At 44.7% G+C, this 21,704-nt stretch overlaps 1 protein-coding gene across 1 annotated transcript in view; it reads left to right on the top strand.

Annotated features, from left to right (window-relative positions):
- AK2 (adenylate kinase 2) overlaps positions 1-20,980 on the top strand; it is a 30,273-nt gene extending 9,293 nt beyond the window's left edge. The window contains 7 exon segments of the mRNA XM_017884447.1: positions 3,834-3,959; positions 6,982-7,031; positions 7,033-7,090; positions 7,223-7,317; positions 14,056-14,128; positions 15,572-15,767; positions 18,135-20,980. Coding sequence (XP_017739936.1) covers positions 3,834-3,959; positions 6,982-7,031; positions 7,033-7,090; positions 7,223-7,317; positions 14,056-14,128; positions 15,572-15,767; positions 18,135-18,139 — 603 coding nt within the window. The 3' untranslated portion in view covers positions 18,140-20,980.
- The last annotated feature ends 724 nt before the right edge of the window (positions 20,981-21,704 follow it).

Genomic DNA, 21,704 nt, shown 5'->3' with positions numbered 1-21,704 from the left:
TCTGCAATCTGTAAATAAAGAGTAATGCAAAGAAGAAAGACCATGGAAGGGAGCCTTTTATTTATTGAATGCCTACTGCATGTCTGATGTTTTTGGTACTTTATTTCATTTATCCTCATAAAAACCCTGTGAAGTAGTCATTATCCCCATTCAACTGATGAGGAAACTGACACTCTGAGAAGTTAAGTACTGAGCCCAAGATCACACAGCTACTGAGTGCCTTAGCTAGGAATCAAGTATAAATATCTGTCTGACTTCGAAACCCATACATGCTCTTTACAGCCTACCACATTGACTCCCAGGCAGCAAGCAGGAAATGAAAGAATTAGTTTTCTTTTCTTTTCTTTTTTTGAGACGGAGTCTCACTCTGTCACCCAGGCTGGAGTACAGTGGCATGATCTCAACTCACTGCAACCTCCATTTCATGGGTTCAAGCAATTCTCTGCCACGGCCTCCTGAGTAGCTGGGATTACAAGTGCCCACCACCACACTCGGCTAATTTTTGTATTTTTAGTAGAGACGGGGTTTCACCATCTTGGCCAGGCTGGTCTTGAACTCCCGACCTCAGGTGATCCACCTGCCTCAGCCTCCCAAAGTGCTGGGATTACAGGCGTGAGCCACTGTGCCCAGCCAGGAATTAGTTTTCTTCCCTATTGGTGTGTGTTCTTTCATCCAGCTGTAGAATCCAATCACCTGGAACAGTGCATGAGTCCTGCAGTTTGGGAGTGACAAAAATAGAACAAGTTCTGTGCTCACAGCTCTTCTCTCGTGTTTTGGGCAGTCTTTCCACTTGAGCAAGCCTGACCTCCAAATTGTTTACCCAGGTTAATTTCAACAGCAATGAGAAGGATTGGCAGAAAGCACTCTCTGGATATATGGCCACAGTGCCAGCCTGGGTTTTCATTGTCAGGGCTCCTGACATTCACTAGTTTTGCAAAGTACAGAATTTTGGTGTTGTTTTGGGTTTTTTTGTTGTTGTTTTTTTGAGACATAGTCTTGCTTCTTCACCCAGGCTGGATCTCAGCTCACTGCAACCTCCACCTCCAGGGTGTAAGCAGTTCTCCTGCCTCAGCCTCCCAAGTAGCTGGGATTACAGGCACATGCCAGGATGCCCAGCTGATTTTTGTATTTTTAATAGAGATGGGATTTCACCATGTTGGCCAGGCTAGTCTCGAACTCCTGACCTCAGGTGATCCGCCCGTGTTGGCCTCCCAAAGTGCTGGGATTACAGGCATGAGCCACCACGCCCGACCCAAAGTACACAGTTTTTAATGCCTTCTCTCTAGATTCCATTTTACTACGAAATCATTTCTTTGCTTTTACTGAATCAGTCCGTGAATCAGAAACCAACTCTATCTATGTACCTTTTATTGTGTGCACCTAAGCATGCACCTAAGAAAACTCCCAATTATATAAAAATTAGCCAGGCATGTGGCATGTGCCTGCAATCCCAGCTACTGGGAGGCTGAGGCAGGAGAATCACCTGAGCCCAGGGAGTTTGTGGCTGCAGTGAGCCATGATCGTGCCACTGCACTCCAGCCTGGGTGATAGAGTGAAACTGTCTCAAAAGAAAAGAAAAGAAAACTCCCAGTGAACTGATTTGTTTGAATCAGGATCTAAACCTACTTAGTTTATAAAACAATTGAATGGAAAAAGCTAAGATTGAGCTCCTTGAACGGATTTTATTCCTTGTGAATTCTGCATTCTTTTTTTCCCACTGCAAAGCCAGTGATGAGCTGTCTAGGGTCTCTCCCTGTTCTAATTCTGCATTCTCATATATAGTTCACCAAATATAATCTCTTTAAGAACATAGTCTATGCCTTTTATTCATCTGTTTCCCAGGCTCCTAACAGGGTTCTTGGAAAAGGCATTAGTAAATGTTTTCTTTCTGTATGAATGAATGTAGGATTAGGACAGGGGTTATGGTAACAGCCAGTGCCCACTGAGTGCTTACTATGTGCCAGGGCCTGCAAATACTGAATTCTATATAATCTCATCAACCCAGTGATATAGATACTATTACCATCTCCATTTTACTTAGAGGAAATTTGAAACTTAGAAAGGTGAAGTGACTTCTTAAGTCAATTTTACGTAATGGTTAGTGGACGTGGAGTCTGAAAACCAGGCAGTTTAACTCTCAAGCCTATACTCTGGACCAAAATGCTAAAATGCCTCCTAAAACTAGTATGTAAGTGCTTATTATATGCCAAGTACTCTTTGTATATATCTCAGCTAATCCTCACAGCTACCTTCTGAGATGGAGTCTTTTTTGCCTTCATTTTAAACAGATAAGGAAACTGAAAAGTGAGGTGGCCAAGATAATACAGCTACTTAGTGACAGGGAAGGGGGAAAACCCAGTTCTGCCTGGGGGCAAACAGCTCCTAGTTGCCTCCCTGACCCAGTAACTGTAGTACATGGCAGTTACACATTCATCCCTTTGCAAATGTTTATTCAGCACGTTATGTGCTGAGTACATTATATGTGCCGAGTACATTATATACATGATCTCATTTAAACCTCACAACAACCATTTGAAGTGTTGGTACTATTTTTATTCTTCCTTTTTTTTCCTTTTTTTTTTTTTTTTTTTTTTTAGATGGAGTCTCACTCTGTCACCCAGGCTGGAGTGCAGTGGCGCAATATTGCCTCACTGCAACCTCTGCCGCCCAGGTTCAACCGATTCTCCTGCCTCAGCCTCCCAAGTAGCTGGGATTACAGGCGCCTGCCACTGCGCCTGGCTACTTTTGTATTTTTAGTAGAGACGGGGTTTCACCATCTTGGCCAGTCTGGTCTTGAACTCCCGACCTCAGGTGATCCACCTGCCTTGGCCTCCCAAAGTGCTGGGATTACAGGCGTGAGCCACAGCGCCAACCCCCCTGCCCTTTTTTTTTTTGCCTTGAGACGGAGTCTCACTGTCGGCAGGCTGGAGCTGGAGTGCAGTGGTGCAATCTCGGCTCACTGCAACCTCTGCCCCCCGGATTCAAATAATTCTCCTACCAGCCTCCTGAGTAGCTGTAATTCCAGACACACGCCACCACACCCAGCTAATTTGTGTATTTTTAGTAGAGACGGGGTTTCGCCACGTTGGTCAGGCTGGTCTCGAACTTCTGACCTCGTGATCCACGCACCTCAGCCTCCCAGTGCTGGGGTTATAGGCGTGAGCCACCATGCCTGGCAAGTCTTCCCATTTATTTTTATTTATTTATTTTTTTTGAGGCGGAGTCTCGCTCTGTCGCCCAGGCTGGAGTGCAGTGGCCGGATCTCAGCTCACTGCAAGCTCCGCCTCCCGGGTTTACGCCATTCTCCCGCCTCAGCCTCCCAAGTAGCTGGGACTACAGGCGCCCGCCACCTCGCCCGGCTAGTTTTGTATTTTTTAGTAGAGACGGGATTTCACCGTGTTCGCCAGGATGGTCTCGATCTCCTGACCTCGTGATCCGCCCGTCTCGGCCTCCCAAAGTGCTGGGATTACAGGCTTGAGCCACCGCGCCCGGACGTCTTCCCATTTATAATGGGGAAACTGAAACTTACTTGTCACTAGTGTGTTGAGTGGAAATAGTGATAATAGCTAATATTTATGACTGCTTCCTGTGTGCTAGTTGTACTGTTTCAAGTGCTTTACATATATTATTTCATGTAATTCTTACCATAACCCTATAATCATTGTATGTTAGAATGTAACATAAGGTGCTTTTATCCCCATTACAGGTAAGGAAGTAGACATTTGCCCAAGTTTACATAGCCAGTAAGTTGCAGGGCCAGGTTCACACCTAGGTAGTCTGACTCCACAGCCTGTAATGTAACTGAATCTTGGTTTTTGTCTTCCTCTCCGTAGGCACCCAGATTGGCTGAAAACTTCTGTGTCTGCCATTTGGCTACTGGGGACATGCTGAGGGCCATGGTGGCTTCTGGCTCAGAGCTAGGAAAAAAGCTGAAGGCAACTATGGATGCTGGGAAACTGGTAGGTTTGGTGGTATCAATGAGTGTTGATATTCCTCAGAATCTAGATATGCACTGTCCAATATGGTAGCCACCAACCACAGGTGGCTATTTAGATTAATTTAAATTTAATTAATGTAAAAATCAATTCCTCAGTTGCACTAGCCATATTTCATGTATTTACCAGCCTTCACTGATACAGAACTTTCCATCATCAAACAAAATTCTCTTGGACAACCATGTGCTAGAGGGTGTTTTAACAAAGTGGCAGATTATAGGATTTTTTTTTTTTTTTTTTTTTTTGAGACAAAATCTCACTCTGTCACCCAGGCTGGAGTGCAGTGGCGCAATCTTGGCTCACTGCAACCTCCGCCTCCCTGGTTCACTCCATTCTCCTGCCTCAGCCTCCTGAGTAGCTGGGACTACAGGCGCCTGCCACCACGCCTGGCTAATATTTTTGTATTTTTAGTAGAGATAGGGTTTCACCAGGTTGGCCAGGCTGGTCTCAAACTCCTAACCTCGGGTGATCCACCTGCCCTGGCCTCCCAAAGTGCTGGGATTATAGGCGTGAGCCACCGCGCTTGGCCTTATAAGACTTTTTAGAGTGCAAGTTACTTTGTTCTGAATTTATGGCCCTCATTCGTAGTATTCTTGAAGTTTTTCTGTGCTGATGTATTTTGTTATATACCCAAATTTTAGAGCCAGAAATGAAACTGCTGTCCTAGGCCAGAACTCAGAGATGTATTCAAGAGAGGATTTAGGAAGTCACAGAAGTGTTTTTTAACCTGCCTTGTGGCTCTTTGTTCTGTTTCTGTACCAAAGCAATTCCTTCGCAGTTGTGACTATTTGGGGACCATAATTGCATTTTCTCTCTTTTTTTTCTGAGACCCAGGCTGGTATGCAGTGGCGCAATCATGGCTCACTACAACCTCGACCTCCTGGGCTCAAGTGATCCTCCTACTTCAGCCTGATGAGTAGCTATAACTACAGGCACACACCACCATGCCCTGCTACTTTTTGTTGTTGTTGTAGAGACGGGGTCTTACTGTGTTGCCCACACTGGTTTTAAACTGAGCTTAACCCGGGAGCAGTCCTCCTGCCCCAGCCTCTGAAAGTGCTGGGATTACAGGTGTGAGCTGCCATGCCCAGCCACATTTTCTCTTTCTTTAGGCCAGTTGACCTGATTGGACAAATGCAATCTATTATTTTCTGGCACTAATCAAAGAAGATCTCTGGATTAATTATAACTGAGTTATTCTGGAACTTGGCCTCTGAGAATCACCTTCAGATGTCATTTTGTGCTCGGTCTTCTGGTCTTTTTTTATCTTAGAATGTTAGTTGGGGAAGGAACTGGGCTTTGCTTTAATCCTCAAGTTACCTTCTGTTAGGCTTTGAGATTTTGTAGCCGTATCAAATGATACCTCTGCCTGCCCACCTGCCTGCCCATTTCTCTAGTTTTCCCTTCATGGAACTGAATCTCTGAGTCAAACCAGAAAGCTAGATATTTTGGACTTTGAGTCTTGACAGAAGACTCTGTACTAAGAAAAAATTGAGATGTGGCAATGAAATTGCTTATCTCCAACCTTCACTTAGTTGCAGAGCATGTACTTTGTCCCCAAGTTCACAGTTAGCACCAATAAATAAGACCATTAGCTGCCAAGATGGGCAGGCTTCACTACAGGCTGGAGACTTTTCTTTCTGTAACAGCCCAAGAGAAAAACTAGTTTCTGCCAGGCGCAGTGGCTCACGCCTGTAATCCCAGCACTTTGGGAGGCCGAGGCGGGTGGATCACGAGGTCAAGAGATCAAGACCATCCTGGCTAACACGGTGAAGCACTGTCTCTACTAAAAATACAAAAATATTAGCCGGGCGTGGTGGCAGGCGCCTGTAATCCCAGCTACTCGGGAGGCTGAGGCAGGAGAACGGAGTGAACCCGGGAGGCAGAGCTTGCAGTGAGCCAAGATCATGCCACTGCACTCCAGCCTGGGTGACAGAGCGACACTCCATCTCAAAAAAAAAGAAAAGAAAAACCAGTTTGTAAAAACTGGGAGAGGTCCTCATTGGGGGTTTTAGAGAGACTCAGAAGTATGTTGGCTTTGGGCTGGATGCAGTGGCTCACTCCTGTAATCCTAACACTTTGGGAGACTGAGGCAAGCAGATCACTTGAGGTCAGGAGTTCGAGACCAGCCTGGCCAACATGATGAAACCCCATCTCTATTAAAAATACAAAAAATTAGCTGGGCATGGTCCTGCACACCTGTAGTCCCTGCTGCTTGGGAAGCTGAGGCACGTGAATCATCTGAACCTGGAAGGCGGAGGTTGCAGTGAGGGGATATTGTTCCACTGTACTCCAGCCTGGGCAACAGAATGAGACTGTCTCAAAAAAAAAAAAAAAGTGAGGGAAGAGTGTTGGCTTGGCTCCTTAGTTCCTTGGTTCTGACCCAATCTTGCCAATTCAGTGAACTTCTGTTTTTCCTCATGTCCAGGATGGTCCAGATGTGTAACCAAGTACATACATCAGTCTCGTTACTATTAGCCTAATGACAGCTGTGAAACAGGGAAAGCTGATGCCTGTGTTTTGGTCAACCCCATTCTCTCCTGGCACTCTCTCAGGTGGTCTCTCAGCCATTTGTCCTCACATTTCTTGTGCGTTGAGGATCACTGATTGCTGATTAACTGTTATCTGACAGTTTGGACTCTGGACTCTAGTGGCAGGAGGGGCCTTCAGGACCTGAGATACAAAGCTCTCCTGGTGAGGTAACAAGTAATGGAATCTGTCTTCCCTCACCCAGATTTTTTGGGATACAGGGGAATTTCGAGAGACGAGAATGTGCATTTGGCAACCACAGAGATAAAATCGTGAAACTGGATCTTCCAAATGGAGCCATTTCACATTTGCTCTTATTTTTGCTTCTTTGGGTTCAAGAAAACTTGCTGTTTAGTAATAAGGTTATATACACAAACTTTTGGCTATGGAGTTCGGCTAATGTCAGTCACCTAGGTAATGGATTTAAACCCAAGGCTATTTTGTTCCTAACTTCCAGGTGAGTGATGAAATGGTAGTGGAACTCATTGAGAAGAATTTGGAGACCCCTTGTGCAAAATGGTTTTCTTCTGGATGGCTTCCCTCGGACTGTGAGGCAGGCAGAAATGGTGGGTAGCTTAGTTTTTATATTACTTCTGTATGAGAGTACACTCTTGCCCTTTGTCTTCTCTTAATTCCTTTGAAGGAGATGAGTCTGACCAAGCTCTGGTAGCTTAGGTGGGCCACACATTGTTTTACAGCTCGATGACCTCATGGAGAAGCGGAAAGAGAGGCTTGACTCTGTGATTGAATTCAGCATCCCAGACTCTCTGCTGATCCGAAGAATCACAGGAAGGTATTTGTCCCTTGAAGGTCCCTTTTCATGCTTCTCAGAGCTTTGTCAAACTCTGAGAATTGCTCGTGTTTAATCCCGGCCATGAAGCTTAGTGCCATTTCAACACGGATTGATTTTATTTGGTGACATCCACTGAAGTGGTGAGATGGGATTGGGATATGGAAAGAAGAGCAAGGAATTTGAAGTCAAATAGCATCTCATTCTTGTCATTTTTTTTTTTTTTAGACGGAGTCTCACTCTGTCACCCAGGCTGGAGTTCAGTGGCGCTATCTCGGCTCACTGCAACCTCCACCTCCTGGGTTCAAGCAATTCTCCTACCTCAACCTCCCAAGTAGCTGGGATTACAGGTGTCTGCCACCAGGGCTGGCTAATTTTTTTGTATTTTTAGTAGAGCCAGAGTTTCACCATGTTGGCCTGGCTGGTTTTGAACTGACCTCAAGTGATGCGCCTGTCTTGGCCTCCCAAAGTGCTAGGATTACAAGCGTGAGCCACTGCTCCCGGCTCTTTTCGCTTTTTTTTTTCTCTTTTTTTTGAGACAGACTCTCACTCTGTCACCCAGGCTGGAGTGCAGTGGCGCAATCTTGGCTCACTGCAACCTCTGCCTCCCGGGTTCGAGTAATTCTCCTGTCTCAGCCTCCCAAGTAACTGGGACTACAGGCATGCGCCACCATGCCCGACTAATTTTTGTATTTTTAGTAGAGACAGGGCTTCACCATGTTGGCCGTGCTGGTCTCAAAACTTCTGACCTTAAGAGATCCACCCGCCTTGGCCTCCCAAAGTGCTGGGATTACAGGTGTGAGCCACTGCACCCCGCCTCTTGTCACTTTTTAACTGTGACCCTAGGCACATTTCTTAACCTGTCTGAGGCTGTTTCCTCCTATGTAGAAGGGGGTTGATAACACCTGCTTTGAGGAGCTATTGCATGTGTTAGGTAATATAAAATGCATGGTTCAAAGCTTTGCCTATATTAGGTGCTTAAGAAATGTTAATTTCTTTACATGTGTATCTCCTCCATTTTAGTGCTCCTTAAATCTGATTTCAGCTGGAGTTGCCATACTTTGCTGGCTTTTTATTAATTATAAAAACCATATAACCATCTGTACAAAGTTTAGAAAATGGAGGAAGAATTTGCTTATAGTACAGCCACTTTGTGTGTGTGTGTGTGTGTGTGTGTGTGTGTGTGTTTTAACATGTTTGTTTCTCTATAATAGCATTGAACACAGAAATGCCTCTGCTTCTGGATTCGTTTGTTCTGACAGACCAACACTGCTTTAGGCTACGGTTTTCTTTACCCTATTTCACTAATCACTGCAGTCTGCTTTGTGCCTTCCAGAAGTATGTCAGAAGCTTTCAACTGCAAATGGACCCTCCATTCCCCTCTTTATCGTGGGCTGTAGCTTTTTTATGTCTTTGTCATTTTAATGGTGTCTCAGGAAAGTGGTCAGCCCACCATCTTGAACTAGACATCCATGACCATTAGTTTTAATTGCTGTGTGATATTTCACAGTAGGCAAAACATTGTTTACTTATTTCCTTATTGTTGTATATTTGTGTTTCTTCCAGTTAGCCACTGTTAAAATGATACTATGGCCATCATAATGCATGTAAATTTTTGGATTAGGGAAAAAATGTTTTCTTATTTCAGACGTTATTACTTTGATTTCCTAATGAGGTTGAATTCTTCTCCATGTGTTTATAGTCCACACCTTCAAGGACAGAGACAAACATGTGAATAGACAGTACAGGGTTAGCACTATTATCCTGGAAAGCAATATGAAATACAGTGGGCTCTACTTTGTATTCATTTTCTTTTCAAATGTCCAGGTTACATGTCTCTGGCTATTCCATAGGCTCCTTTAATGCAGGAACTTCTGTTTCTTTGTATCCCTACTGGGCACAGAGTAGACAAAGTTGATGTCGGTCAAGAAGCAGTAGGGTTAACAGTAAAGACATCACCAGGCCTGGGGTCTCTGAGGCACCAAGCATATATTAGCAGAACCAGGTGACACTGGGGACCTTTGATTCTATGGGCCCAGCTTCATGAGTACCTGCTTCCTGCATAGCACAGGACTAGACCCTGGGAGCAGAGGACCACAAGAGGCTCTAGGATAACCATATAGTGATGCCCATCTCTGACCTCAGAGAGTCGTATATGAAACTTTGGCTGTTTAGTGCAGTAGGAAGTCCAAGAAGAAAGCCTGGGGACAGGGAGGAAAGGCTGCCTGGGATAGAGATAACATCAAACTCTTCCTGGATGAAGAGTATTTCAGTGAGACTTTCCCAGAAGGGAGTAGAAGCCAGAATGAATATAGGTTGGGCTTTCGCTGAGGCTAGTAGCAGATGTGTCTGCCCAGTGGCCTTGGGGGCAGGATGGTAGAAGGAATGCTGTTGAGAAGAGCTTTACTGGGGATATCTGCCAAACCAAAGAGGGTAGACTTGATGGAGTTCAGGACTCATGAGATATTCTCGAGCCACTGGGTGTTGTGGCAAAAACAGTATTCTAAGAACATTAGCTTGGTCCTGGTGTGCAAGGTAAATTGGGACAAGGATAAACAGATAGGGATACCATCTAGGAGCCTGTTTATGATCACATGATGTGATGGAGGTTTCTAACTGAGGTTGGGTGGGAGAGAACAGAAATTCTGAAGAACAAACAGCAGGATTGCTATAAAGGGTGAAAGAGAGAAGACTCAGTCCCTCCATTTGGAAGTAGGTAGTTACTGTAACTTCCTCCCTCACAGAGAGAAGGACCTCCTTCCTTACAGAGCATGTCACTGCTGAAGGTGTTTTTCCAAGTTTACCCAGCAGATGAGTGGCAGGGTTAGCCCTGGAAGCCTGCTTTCTGCCTCCTAGTCAAACATGTTGATGGTTAGAAGAAAATGAGGCAGGAGTTAGTCAGTTTAATACAGATCTTGTTTTTTTGTTTGTTTGTTTTTTGTTGTTGTTGTTGTTGTTTGTTAGTTTTGAGACAGAGTCTCATTCTGTTACTCAGGTTGGACACAGATGTTAGCTGTTTGGAGATGCTGGGGAATGAACCCCAGACCTCACACAGGATCTTTTTCAAGTCTGAGATGATATGGACCCCATTGTAACAATCTTCTGAATTAGTTCTGACCTCACTTCTAGTAATTTTGAGTCATTGTTCTGTTTCTTGAATATGAATAGTTGGTGGTTGTTTTTTTGTTTTTGTTTTTGTTTTTAAACTTATTCTATATTGTCTCTCTCATATCCTAATTATCCTACCAGTTGGCTCTCTGGTATTATCTTAATACCTGGTACCATCCCAATTTTGTGGATGAGAAAACAGGTGTTTAAAGTGTCACACTGCATGTTGGGTACAGTGGTTCATGGCCATGATCACAGCATTTGGGGGGGGCCTAAACAGGAGGATTACTTGAGGCCAGGAGTTTGAGACCAGCTTGAGCAACATAGCAAGACCTCGTCTCTACTATAAAGCAAAAAAAATTAGCCAAGTATGGTGGTATGCACCTGTGTTGGTGGTCCCAACTACTTGGGAGGCTGAGGTGGGAGGATTGCTTGAGCTAGGGAGGTCGAGGCTACACTGAGCCGTGATTAGGCCATTGGACTCCAGCCTGGGTGACAGAGCAAAACTCTATCTCAAAAAAAAATAAAAATAAAGTATCATACTCATAGTAGCAGTGATTGTAGATTCCTAGCCCTGATGGTACCTCTGAGCCAGACTCAGTGGCTCATGGAGCTATTTTGGTTGGTACTTGAGACCAATCCCATTTTGAGAACTTGGAGAGTGGGGTTTCTTTCATTTACCAAAAGTGGTATTTGTGAATGGCAAAACAGCAGTGTGTGGGAGTCATATTTGTTGCAGCCTGGCTGCTATGTGCCCTGTGCTCTCTAGAAGGTAAAAAAAATACCCTGGTCCACATCTCATGCCCCTACGCCTTCCCAAAGTTGCTGCTGCTGAGCCCAGCAGCCTGCTCTTTCCTCTCCCTGGGTCTCCCAGTGGATGCCATTTCTGAATGAATGCATCAGAGGAATCCTTCCAGGCACTCAAATACTGGAAGGTGCAACCTCACAGTACATGACTGCAGTCACAGGAACCTTTTCTCCATTGTCCAGTTGGCCTTCTGTATCCATGGATTCAAGCATTTGTGAATTAAAAATATTCAGAACCAGACTAGGCGCGGTGGCTCACGCCTGTAATCCCAGCATTTTGGGAGGCCAAGGTGGGTGGATCACGAGGTCAGGAGATCGAGACCATCCTGGCTAACATGGTGAAATCCTGTCTCTACTAAAAATACAAAAATTTAGGTGGGCGTGGTGGCAGGTGCCTGTAGTCCCAGCTACTCAGGAGGCTGAGGCATGAGAATGGCATGAACCTGGGAGGTGGAGCTTGCAGTGAGCTGAGATGGCGCCACTGCACTCCAGCCTGGGCGACAGTGAGACTCCGTCTCAAAAAAAAAAAAAAATTCAGAACACAACCACCAATAAATCTAACGTGGGAAAGCTGAAGAAAATAAAAAATAATATAAGTTTTAAAATGCAGTATAGCAATTATTTACATGGCATTTACATTGTATTAGGTATAAATAATCTAGAGATGATTTAAAGTATGCAGGACAACCAGCGTGGGCAACATGATGAGACCTCATCTCTACAAAAAATAAAAAAATTAGACTGGGCGTGGTGGCTCACGCCTGTAATCCTAACACTTTCGTAGGCCGAGGTGGGTAGATCACGAGGTCAGGAGTTCGAGACCAGCCTAGCTAACATGGTGAAACCCCATCTCTACTAAATATACAAAAAATTAGCCAGGCTTGGTGGTGGGCGCCTGTAGTCTCAGCTACTTGGGAGGCTGAGGCAGGAGAATGGCGTGAACCCGGGAGGCGAAACTTGCAGTGAGCGGAGACTACACCACTGTACTCCAGCCTGGGTGACAGAGCGAGAGTCTGTCTCAAAAATAAAATAGAAATAAAATAAATAAAGTACACAGGAGGATATGCATAGGTTATATGGAAATGCTGTACCATTTTATATCAGGGACTTGAGCATCTGTGGATTTTGGTATCCACAGAGGGGGCTCCTGGAACAATCCCCCCATGGATACCAAGGGATGACTGTATAGCTTATTTTCTCTACTGTCACCTCCCTCCTGCCCATAATCCAGTGCCACTTTATGCCATAAATGGACCATCTTCTCCCCCAAAATATGCTGTGATTAACAAAAAAGAAAGTAGCACATTTTACAGAGGTGTTACTTCAATAACCTAAATAGAATTGAATAGATTTTTTATTTATTTATTTATTTTATTTTTTTGAGACAGAGTCTTGTTCTGTCACTCAGGCTGGAGTGCAATGGTGTGATCTCAGTTCACTGCCACCTCCACCCCCAGGTTCAAGTGATCCTCCTGCCTCAGCCTCCCAAGTAGCTGGGATTACAGGTGCCTGCCACCCTGCTAAATTTTCATATTTTAGTAGAAACGGACTTTCACCATGTTGGTCAGACTGGTCTCGAACTCCTGACCTCAGGTAATCTGCCCACCTTGGCCTCCCAAAGTGTTGGCATCACAGGCATAAGCTGCTGGGCCCAGCCCAAATATTGCTATGCCTGCCAAATGGTGAAAAATATTAGGGAGCTCTAGTCTAATAGACCTTCATGAGAAGAGCAACCATTAGTTAAATAAGCAAACAAACACTTGGTTGACAGAGAATTGAGAAACCACAGAACTGAAGCAAGGCCTGGCTGCTGAACAGAGCTTGGCCTGCCTCCTTTCCTTAGGTTTCTAGGCTCCTGTGGTGTGGCCATTCCCAGTCAGGAACATGGGCTTGTTGCCTGTGGGGACTCAGCAGAGATGCAGCTACCTGCTATACATTCAGCGCCAAATAAATGCCTTTTGTTGAGCTCTATATTCCATAACTTGTTTAATAAGTCATTTTTCCTGATGACTTGAATATTGCTAACCCTGGGTTAGGGTTAGGAGCCAGGCTGCAACAAATATGACTCCCACACACTGCTATTTTGCCATTCACAAATACCACTTTTGGTAAATGAAAGAAACCCCACTCTCCAAGTTCTCAAAATGGGATTGGTCTCAAGTACCAACCAAAATTCAAGTCATCAGGGTTAGCCTGTCTTTTATCTGTGTGATCGAAGAGATGTGTTGCATTATCTGGCAGTGTTTGCATCCATGGGAATTATTTTTCCTGTTAGTACCTTCCTGGTTTTGTAACCAAACTAGGTTAGGAAATAGAGTTCATTTATTTGTCCTCTGTCCCCCATAGCACTTTGTACAAATCTGTTAAAGGATTATCACGTTTGTTATTTATTTCCACATTTGTCTCTCCCACTAAGCACTACTTGTGAACAGGGATCATTACTCATTGCTTTGTAGCCTCTGAATTCAGCTTAAGGCTTGAATGGGATACTTACTAATGTTTGTCGCGTAAATGGGTGAATAGAATAGATAGCTGTGTGAGACCAGCACCAGAGTTCCTTCTCTCAAGTCCTGAATTAGGTAGTTAGGCCAGCCCGTTTGCTCTTCAACCAGATACTCATGATAATATTTGGTCACAATAGAAAATATACTCTGCCACTGGCATAAGCTCTCCTGAAAGCCCAGTTATTTAGCTGGATTTTCTGCTGGGTGCTGGGTCCTTGCATCCAGGGTCCCTGTCTCTTCTTGTCATTCCGGAGCCCCTTAGAGTGGAGTGCAGGCATGTACTGTCAGTTAACCTAACTCATATTCATTTGCTGTCTTTCAGGCTGATTCACCCCAAGAGTGGCCGTTCCTACCATGAGGAGTTCAACCCTCCAAAAGAGCCCATGAAAGATGACGTATGTAAACTCAGACAAAAAATGTCCTTTTCTTTCCTTCCCCTTTCTTCACTGTTTTCTTTTTCCTTTATTCTTTCCATCTTCCTTTTATTTCTACCAATATTACTAACTTAGTCATGAAAAATAACACTATCAAGTAAATCATGGCCTGTGTCAGATCTGTTCAGTGTCTCCTCAGGTGGTTTATTGCTTGGCCTCAAGGTTGCTACCAGTGGTGCCAGCTTTTTGCAGTGCCCAGATTGTACCTGTCTTCTGTCAAGGCAGCCCCTTTCTGGCATCATGGCCACCTAAGTGATCAGCTAATCAGGAGAAGGTTTCTTTTTTTTTTTTTTTTTTTTTTTTTTTGAGACGGAGTCTTGCTCTGCCGCCCAGGCTGGAGTGCAGTGGCCGGCTCTCAGCTCACTGCAAGCTCCGCCTCCCGGGTTGACGCCATTCTCCTGTCTCAGCCTCCTGAGTAGCTGGGACTACAGGTGCCCGCCTCGTCGCCCGGCTGGTTTTTTGTATTTTTTAGTAGAGACGGGGTTTCACCGTATTAGCCAGGATGGTCTCGATCTCCTGACCTCGTGATCCGCCCGTCTCGGCCTCCCAAAGTGCTGGGATTACAGGCTTGAGCCACCGCGCCCGGCCAGGAGAAGGTTTCTTAAAAGCCTAGAATTGGAGAGTGGGAAGAGTGTGGCACTGAAGAGAAGTTTGATGACCAGTCCTCCAGAAAAATATTCTCTTTTTATAGTTACTGTGGCTGTACTGTGTCCTGGGGTTTCATACATAGTCACTGCACCATTTGCCATAAAGAGTCTATATGGTCTGTTTTAAAGCATGCGGACAACAGTAAGAATTTCCTGGGTTTAGTTTCGTCCTATGAAACAAGTTCATTAGGTCATCCAGGTTCTATAAATACAGGTTCCACAGCCGTTATGGCAACATAGTCACATTTTGCAAAGCTGCTAATTCTACCATTCAAAGTTCTTTCTCATTTTACTTGCCACTTTTAAAATGTTGATGGGTGACACTCTAGTACATATGCTAAATATTTAAGCAACTAAGATTACAACTGCTAATGTATCTTTGATTTTGATGTATTCTCCTGGTCTTAGGGGCCTTTGACTTCCTTACTTTTGACCCTAGAAGTGTTTATCTTGGAAGCTGGATCACCTGAGCACAAAGATGAGAAAGTCATTGCCTATCTTCCCCTCATGAGCCCCTTTCCTCACAGTTGGTGTTTCTGACAAACTCTCTGACTTCTGTTCACCAGCTGCTCTGCTCCTGGGAGTAGCAAGGTTCTTCATTGGAGAGGGTCTGGATTGCCTGTCTTTGCCTCTGATGGGCTTTGGGAACAGACAGCATCCTGGGCAGAATGATCCCATCTCAAATCTGCATCTGGCGTGGAATAAGAAAACCTTGCTAACAGTCCCAGCCTTTCATTGCTGTCCTTCCTATTCTCAGATCACTGGGGAACCCTTGATTCGTCGATCAGATGATAATGAGAAGGCCTTGAAAATCCGCCTGCAAGCTTACCACACTCAAACCACCCCACTCATAGAGTACTACAGGAAACGGGGGATCCACTCTGCTATCGATGCATCCCAGACCCCTGATGTCGTGTTCGCAAGCATCCTAGCAGCCTTCTCCAAAGCCACATGTAAAGACTTGGTTATGTTTATCTAACGTTGGGTCCAAGAAGAAATTTCTTCCTATCTCTGTGAGGGAATGGGTGGGAATGATAGGCCAGGCAAAGAGAAGCTTCCTCAGGCTAGCAAAAATATCATTTGATGTATTGATTAAAAAAGCACTTGCTTGATTTATCTTTGGCGTGTGTGCTACTGTCATCTCATCTGTATGTATGTGTGTTGTGTGTATGTGTGTACATATGTGTTCACTCTCCTATTTTCTAAGTTTTAGGCTAGGTTGCTTTACCAGCTGTTTACTTGTTTTTTGTTGTTGTTTTGAGACAGGGTTTCACTCTGCCACCCAGGCTGGAGTGCAGTGGCGTAATCTTGGTTCACAGCAACCTCTGCCTCCTGGGGCTCAAGCAATTCTCCCACCTCAGTCTCCTGAGCAGCTGGGACTACAGGTGCACGCCATAACACTTGGCTAATTTTTGTACTTTTTGCAGAGACAGGGTTTTGCCAAGTTGCCCAGGCTGGTCTTGAACTCCTGGGCTTAAGCAATCCACCCACCTTGGCCTCCCAAAGTGCCAGGATCACAGATGTGAGCCACCACACCCGGCCCAGCTGTTTACTTTAACCATACTTTTGATTTTATTTTTTGACCAAAATAAACTAACCCAGGTAATCTTCCAGGGGCCACAATTCCAAAACCTCATAGTATTTCTTCCATTTCCAGCAGCTTATTAGAAGTCCAGGATCATGTGAAGTCAGGCAGGGTCTCAGTTCCTGATGGTACGTTATGGACAGAGAATTCCATTTGTTTTCTAACCCATAATGAAAACCCACATGAGTCAACATGTGAACAGGGATCATTAATTTTTTCCCCTAGGTGGAAGGAAAAGGCGCTTACGTTGCAGGTTATAGAAATTACTGGGAGAGGGTATCGTCATAAAAAGAGCCAGGCCAAATTGGAATATTTTTGTGATCTGCATTATGATGCTGAAAAGTCGCGATTATTTGGGAATTGGGTTTGAAAACTGAATTGTTGCCAGAGAATTAAACCAGGTGAAAGGTCCTTTTGAATTCAGATTGTCTTCTGAACATGGAGGCTGAGCATCTGAGAGCAGTCAAATCTACTTCCCCAAAGAGAGACCAGGGTAGGTTTATTTGCTTTTATTTTTAATGTTTGCCTGTTTCCAAGTGTCGACAAAACAGTGTGTGATCTATTCTTGGATTTATTTTGATCAGTATTTACTCAAACCCAGTCTCTCTCCAGGACATAAAACTGAAATCAGATATGTTCTTTTTAAGCCCAAACCCTCTCCCTTCTAGATCCAACCCTTTACCCCTAATTTTATGATGGCTATAGCCATGGACTTCCCCCAAGAAAAGATCACGCAGAAATAAGACCACCTGTGACAGTAACCAGCTTTTATTCATAACCTTAGCTTCCCAACCATTGAGCATTTTCTAAGTTCCCTGCTATGTCTTTTGGTCTCTGGTTTGATTTGTGGCAAACAGATGAAGTAACAGACTACTGTGAAGGACCACAAAAACAGCAGCCTCTGGAAAAACCATTAGAAAGTCAGTGGCAGACCCAGTAAATAATGTCGCCTGCCTCAGCATAATCTGCTGCTGACTCGATTTAGTGGACTCTAAAGTGCCCAGCCTCCTTCTGACCTGAGCTCTCCTGCCATCTGTGAGACTACCAGAGGTCTTATCTGCCGTCCACATGGCACCTGGGCACGAGTACGTGGCCACCTTGCTTCCCTCTTTGCCTGGTCCAAGTGAGTGTCTGCTGCCTCTGTCCTGCCTTGTCTTCCTGGCTCTAAACTAACTCCACCCACTCTTAATGGAAACTCAGTCTGGCTTTGTGTGTTTCTGGGAAGCACATGACTTCTGGGAATGGGCAAGGAAGAGGAGTGAAACAAAAACTGTCAGCGATGTGTGCCTGGCCTGGGATCCTTCTCTGGGTGACAGTGGCATCATGAATCTTGGAATCAGCTCCCCTTGAACTAGGGACAATTGTAAGCACTTGGCCTCAAAGTTGAGGTCCCTGAATGTTTGCTAATTGAATGTGCATGATCCTTGCCCAAATATTTGTCATCCATCCACATAGATTCATGTGTGCATACAATATGTGCAAGTAATATTTGGGCTGCCCATGAGAACTAGAAGATTCATAGGGAATGCATATACCCTTCTCAGAATGGTTAGAATTCTGTTTTTGCTTCGTTTAATTCCAGAGTCTTAGCCTCAGCAGGTTCTGCTTTTACCTGTCAGAGAAATGTCCAGTGTTTAATGCATTTGGTTGCTGGGGCTTACATGCCAGCCTCCTTTGATATGTACTTGGTTTTTAAAAACCCATTTTGTTCTCTCTTGTTTCCTCTCTATTTCAGCCTAGTATCAGAACGCCAGGCGAGACTACACCACTGCTCATCACCCTGCGGCGTGATCCCTGCTCTTAGGTGCTGGGCAGAAGGGAAGGGTGGTCAGGGTGAGGATGGTGAGGGAGGGCTGGTGAGGGGCTCAAAGGAATAGTTGGAACAACAGCAGTGTTATTGTAGTGTGGCAGTTTCTTTTATACATAGGTGGGAGTTTTTAAAGTGTAAGGGAAAAATTAATTTTTTAAAAAATACCATGCTTGGAGGGAGGGGGTAGAAATAGAGAGATACAGTATTATTTCTAAGGAATCGGGTTTTCATTTACTCTGGACTGGTGAAAATATTTTTTAAAGCCAGTGCACTAAGACCTCAGCTTTTATCTCAGAACCCCATGGGTTCCAGACCAAGAGTACAGGAAATCAAATTGTTGTCCTGTGTGTCTATAGCTTGCAACAGGGAGGCTTTGATTACTGACCCTGGTTCCACACACTGTAAGATCAAAAAACTGTCTCCACATTTGAAAGAGATGTAAGGTGTATTCATAGGGATGGTGGCTCAACAAATCAAGCATACTGGAATCAAGGGGAGGGGGAAGGGAATGGAATGGAAAGGGAGGCTGATTCCCTTCCCCTGACTTACCACTGATTTACTAGGCTACCTATTCTCATGAGTAACCTCTCACAGCTACGTAGCACATGCCACAATCCTATGCTCTTGCCTTCTTTTATCTGCAGTGTGTGAAGGGACTCTTTTAAATAAATGAGCAAGTGTCCTAAGCTATGTCATCCAAAGATTGTCCTTTCCATTATCAAATCCTGTGACTGGGATCACTCAACAGCACTGTGATGTATTATTTTCAATGAGGTGCCTTTCTTAACTGACCAAATGCTGCCTTGTTTGGCCCCTAAATCAATAAAATGTTAAAATTTGTATCCCCTGTTGTGGCATTTTTTAAGATAATCTAAGCTAGAAAAATGATATTGAATTCTGGACCTGGCTTGGAAGGAAAAGAAGCCCCTTCTTACGGTCACTGGCAGCTGTGTGGTAGGGAGGTCCAAGTACGTGCGCATAAGATAAGCGTGCAACCTCTGGACCTTCAGCTCCTATGCAGGCTTTTCTTAAGCCCAGAGACAAGGCAGCTTGGTCTAGTGGAGCTAGCACTGTGCTTGGAGTTCAGGGGACCTAGGACAAATCCCAGCCAGTTAGTTATTCACTCTGCTCCTGTTTCCTCAGCTGAAAAAGGAAGTTGGTTATGCCACCTTCTTGGCCTTAATGGCATTAAATGAAATTCATAGGAAGAAGGTTTTTGCTCAGTACCTGGCACGCAACAGACATTGGATAAATGTTAGTTGGATCCAGATACACACAGAAAAATACCTGCTTCCTGCCAGACTGGATAATTGTTGAATGGACACTTGTCCATAGTCTAGAAAGCCAGTGCTTCTAATCCCTAAGCCAGATCTTTGACTACCTTTTCAGTTGCTTCTTTAGCACTCTTTGTTGCTTCTCTGCGTGTCCTAGTTTAAATTCATTTCCTCTCCAGCAAAAGTGAGTTTAAATCATTTGTCCAAACTAAAGCTCTCATGCTTTTGGAAGGGCTGCCTTTGCAAGTGAGTTTTCTGAGAAATGACTGTTGTTCCCAAAACAAGAGGGAGCTGGCTGGAAGCACCACTATTCTTCTTTAGGCATCTTGTTACAGAGAGAGGCAGGATCTTCACTGACATATTAAATCCTGTTCCCTGAACCAGCCCCTCCTTCTTCTGCTCCACTTCCTCACCTCTCCAGAGTCATTTTCAGGTGTCAGCCTTATACTGATTTGCACTGATCTGTTTGTTCCCTGAGCTTTTTAAATGCCCTATGAAAATTTTCTTTCCTCCGTTGGTCATGATGCATCTAATTGCGGGGAAATGTTTGTCAAACCAGCCTGCGAAGCAGCATGGTGTAGTGAGAAGAATAAACAGAGAAGACTGGGTGAGCTATTGTTTGTTTGCTTCTTTGGGCCTGGGTTTCCTCTTCCAATCTGCAAACCAAGAATGCAGACTAGTCCTACCACTCCCAGAAGACTGACGTTATGCCAGGTACTATGCAAAGGCTTCATGTAACCCTCGACTTCAGGTAACCCTCACACAGCACCTTGTGGAGTCAGAGCTGTCCTTCGCTTTTATAGGTGAGGAAACCAGACTCAGAGAGGTGAAGTGGCATTCCTGAGGTCATGCATAAGAGGCAGTCAGGACTGAAACACAGTCTTTAACACTTATCTGTCCCCTTGACCTTGTTGCTGAAGTGATTTAATTACTTGCATAGCCCTGCAGACAGGAAGGGCTGCTCTGAATAAGAGCTCTTTTCCATGGACACTCAGCACTGCCAGAACTGATTTTAAAGAAGTCACTGCTGGCTCTGAGGGCCTAGGGTATGTGTCTTAGGATCTCCTGTGTGCACAAAGTGTCACTGATAGAACACAGCAGGATGGAGAGCAGCCTCTTCAGAAGCCTCACAAGTCTTTCCTCAGATGAAGACAGAGGGAGTCAGAAGACAGATTTCAACAGCAACTTCACCATGCGACCTTGGGCAAGTTATCTCACCTCATCAGTAGAATGGGAATGATCCCTACCCCTCAAAGGTGCTGATGACACTAGTGTCCAAAATACTCAATGTGAGTTGGACTGCCCAGGACACAGCAGATGCTTGGTAAACACAGATGGAATTCAGAGGGAAAATGTAGGCATTGATGAAAGTTGTCTTACTGACCATCTGGAACCAGGCTAAGGATCCCCTAGAAATCAAACCTCTGAAATTATATGCAGAATTCCTTACGTGTTTTCATAATTAATAATAGTCTAATGTATTAAATGCTTAACTGTATGGGAGGTTCTGCATGCATTATCTCATTTATTCTTCTCAATAACCCCATGGAGGTAAGTACTGCTATTATCTCTATGTCTGTGGACTTTGAGGTTCAGACATCTGATAATGGCAGAACCAGACCATGAGCCCAAGTCTAGCTCCACACCCCAACCTCTTACCACTGTACCAATTGCTTTGACACTTTGCTGGGGAGAGAGGAAATGATCTCAAAGACACTCATGATACAGAAAAGGCTATGAGCCATGGATCTAAACAAAAGGAGAAACTCGAGTAGGTTTGCTGTGTTACAGTGAAGGACCTGCCACAGGTAAGAAGACCTTTTTCTATTTTGTCATCCTCTGCTGTTTCCTTATTGTTGGTACTAAAGCTCCAATGTGCTGGATTTGCATAGCTCCTAGAATCACCCATATTCCAGAAAGACCGGAGGGGCAAGTTATGTTGGGGGAAAGGAACCGGTTCCCATCCCCTGTCCTCCACGACTGTCTCCTGGTTCTGGAAAAGGTGGCCGGGGAGGGTGTGTATGCAGGCTCTTGAGGCACAGGCAGCTCTCTCAGACTACAGCTCTGTGTGGCTGATGGTGTTGCATTATTCATAACTCCAGAGGGAGCAGTGTGCTTCTGATGTCTTGGGAATGCAGCAGCTCTGTGTTTAGAGTCATCCATGGCAGTGTGACAATGAGCTGCTCTCACAGAGGGCCCCTTCCAGGTGCCCAGTCCAGAT

Source organism: Rhinopithecus bieti, unplaced genomic scaffold (genome assembly GCF_001698545.2).
Source record: "Rhinopithecus bieti isolate Rb0 unplaced genomic scaffold, ASM169854v2 scaffold_13029, whole genome shotgun sequence".
Classification (NCBI taxonomy): domain Eukaryota; kingdom Metazoa; phylum Chordata; class Mammalia; order Primates; family Cercopithecidae; genus Rhinopithecus; species Rhinopithecus bieti.
The sequence above is the reverse complement of the archived record's forward strand: the minus strand, read 5'-3'. Positions and strand labels throughout refer to the sequence as shown.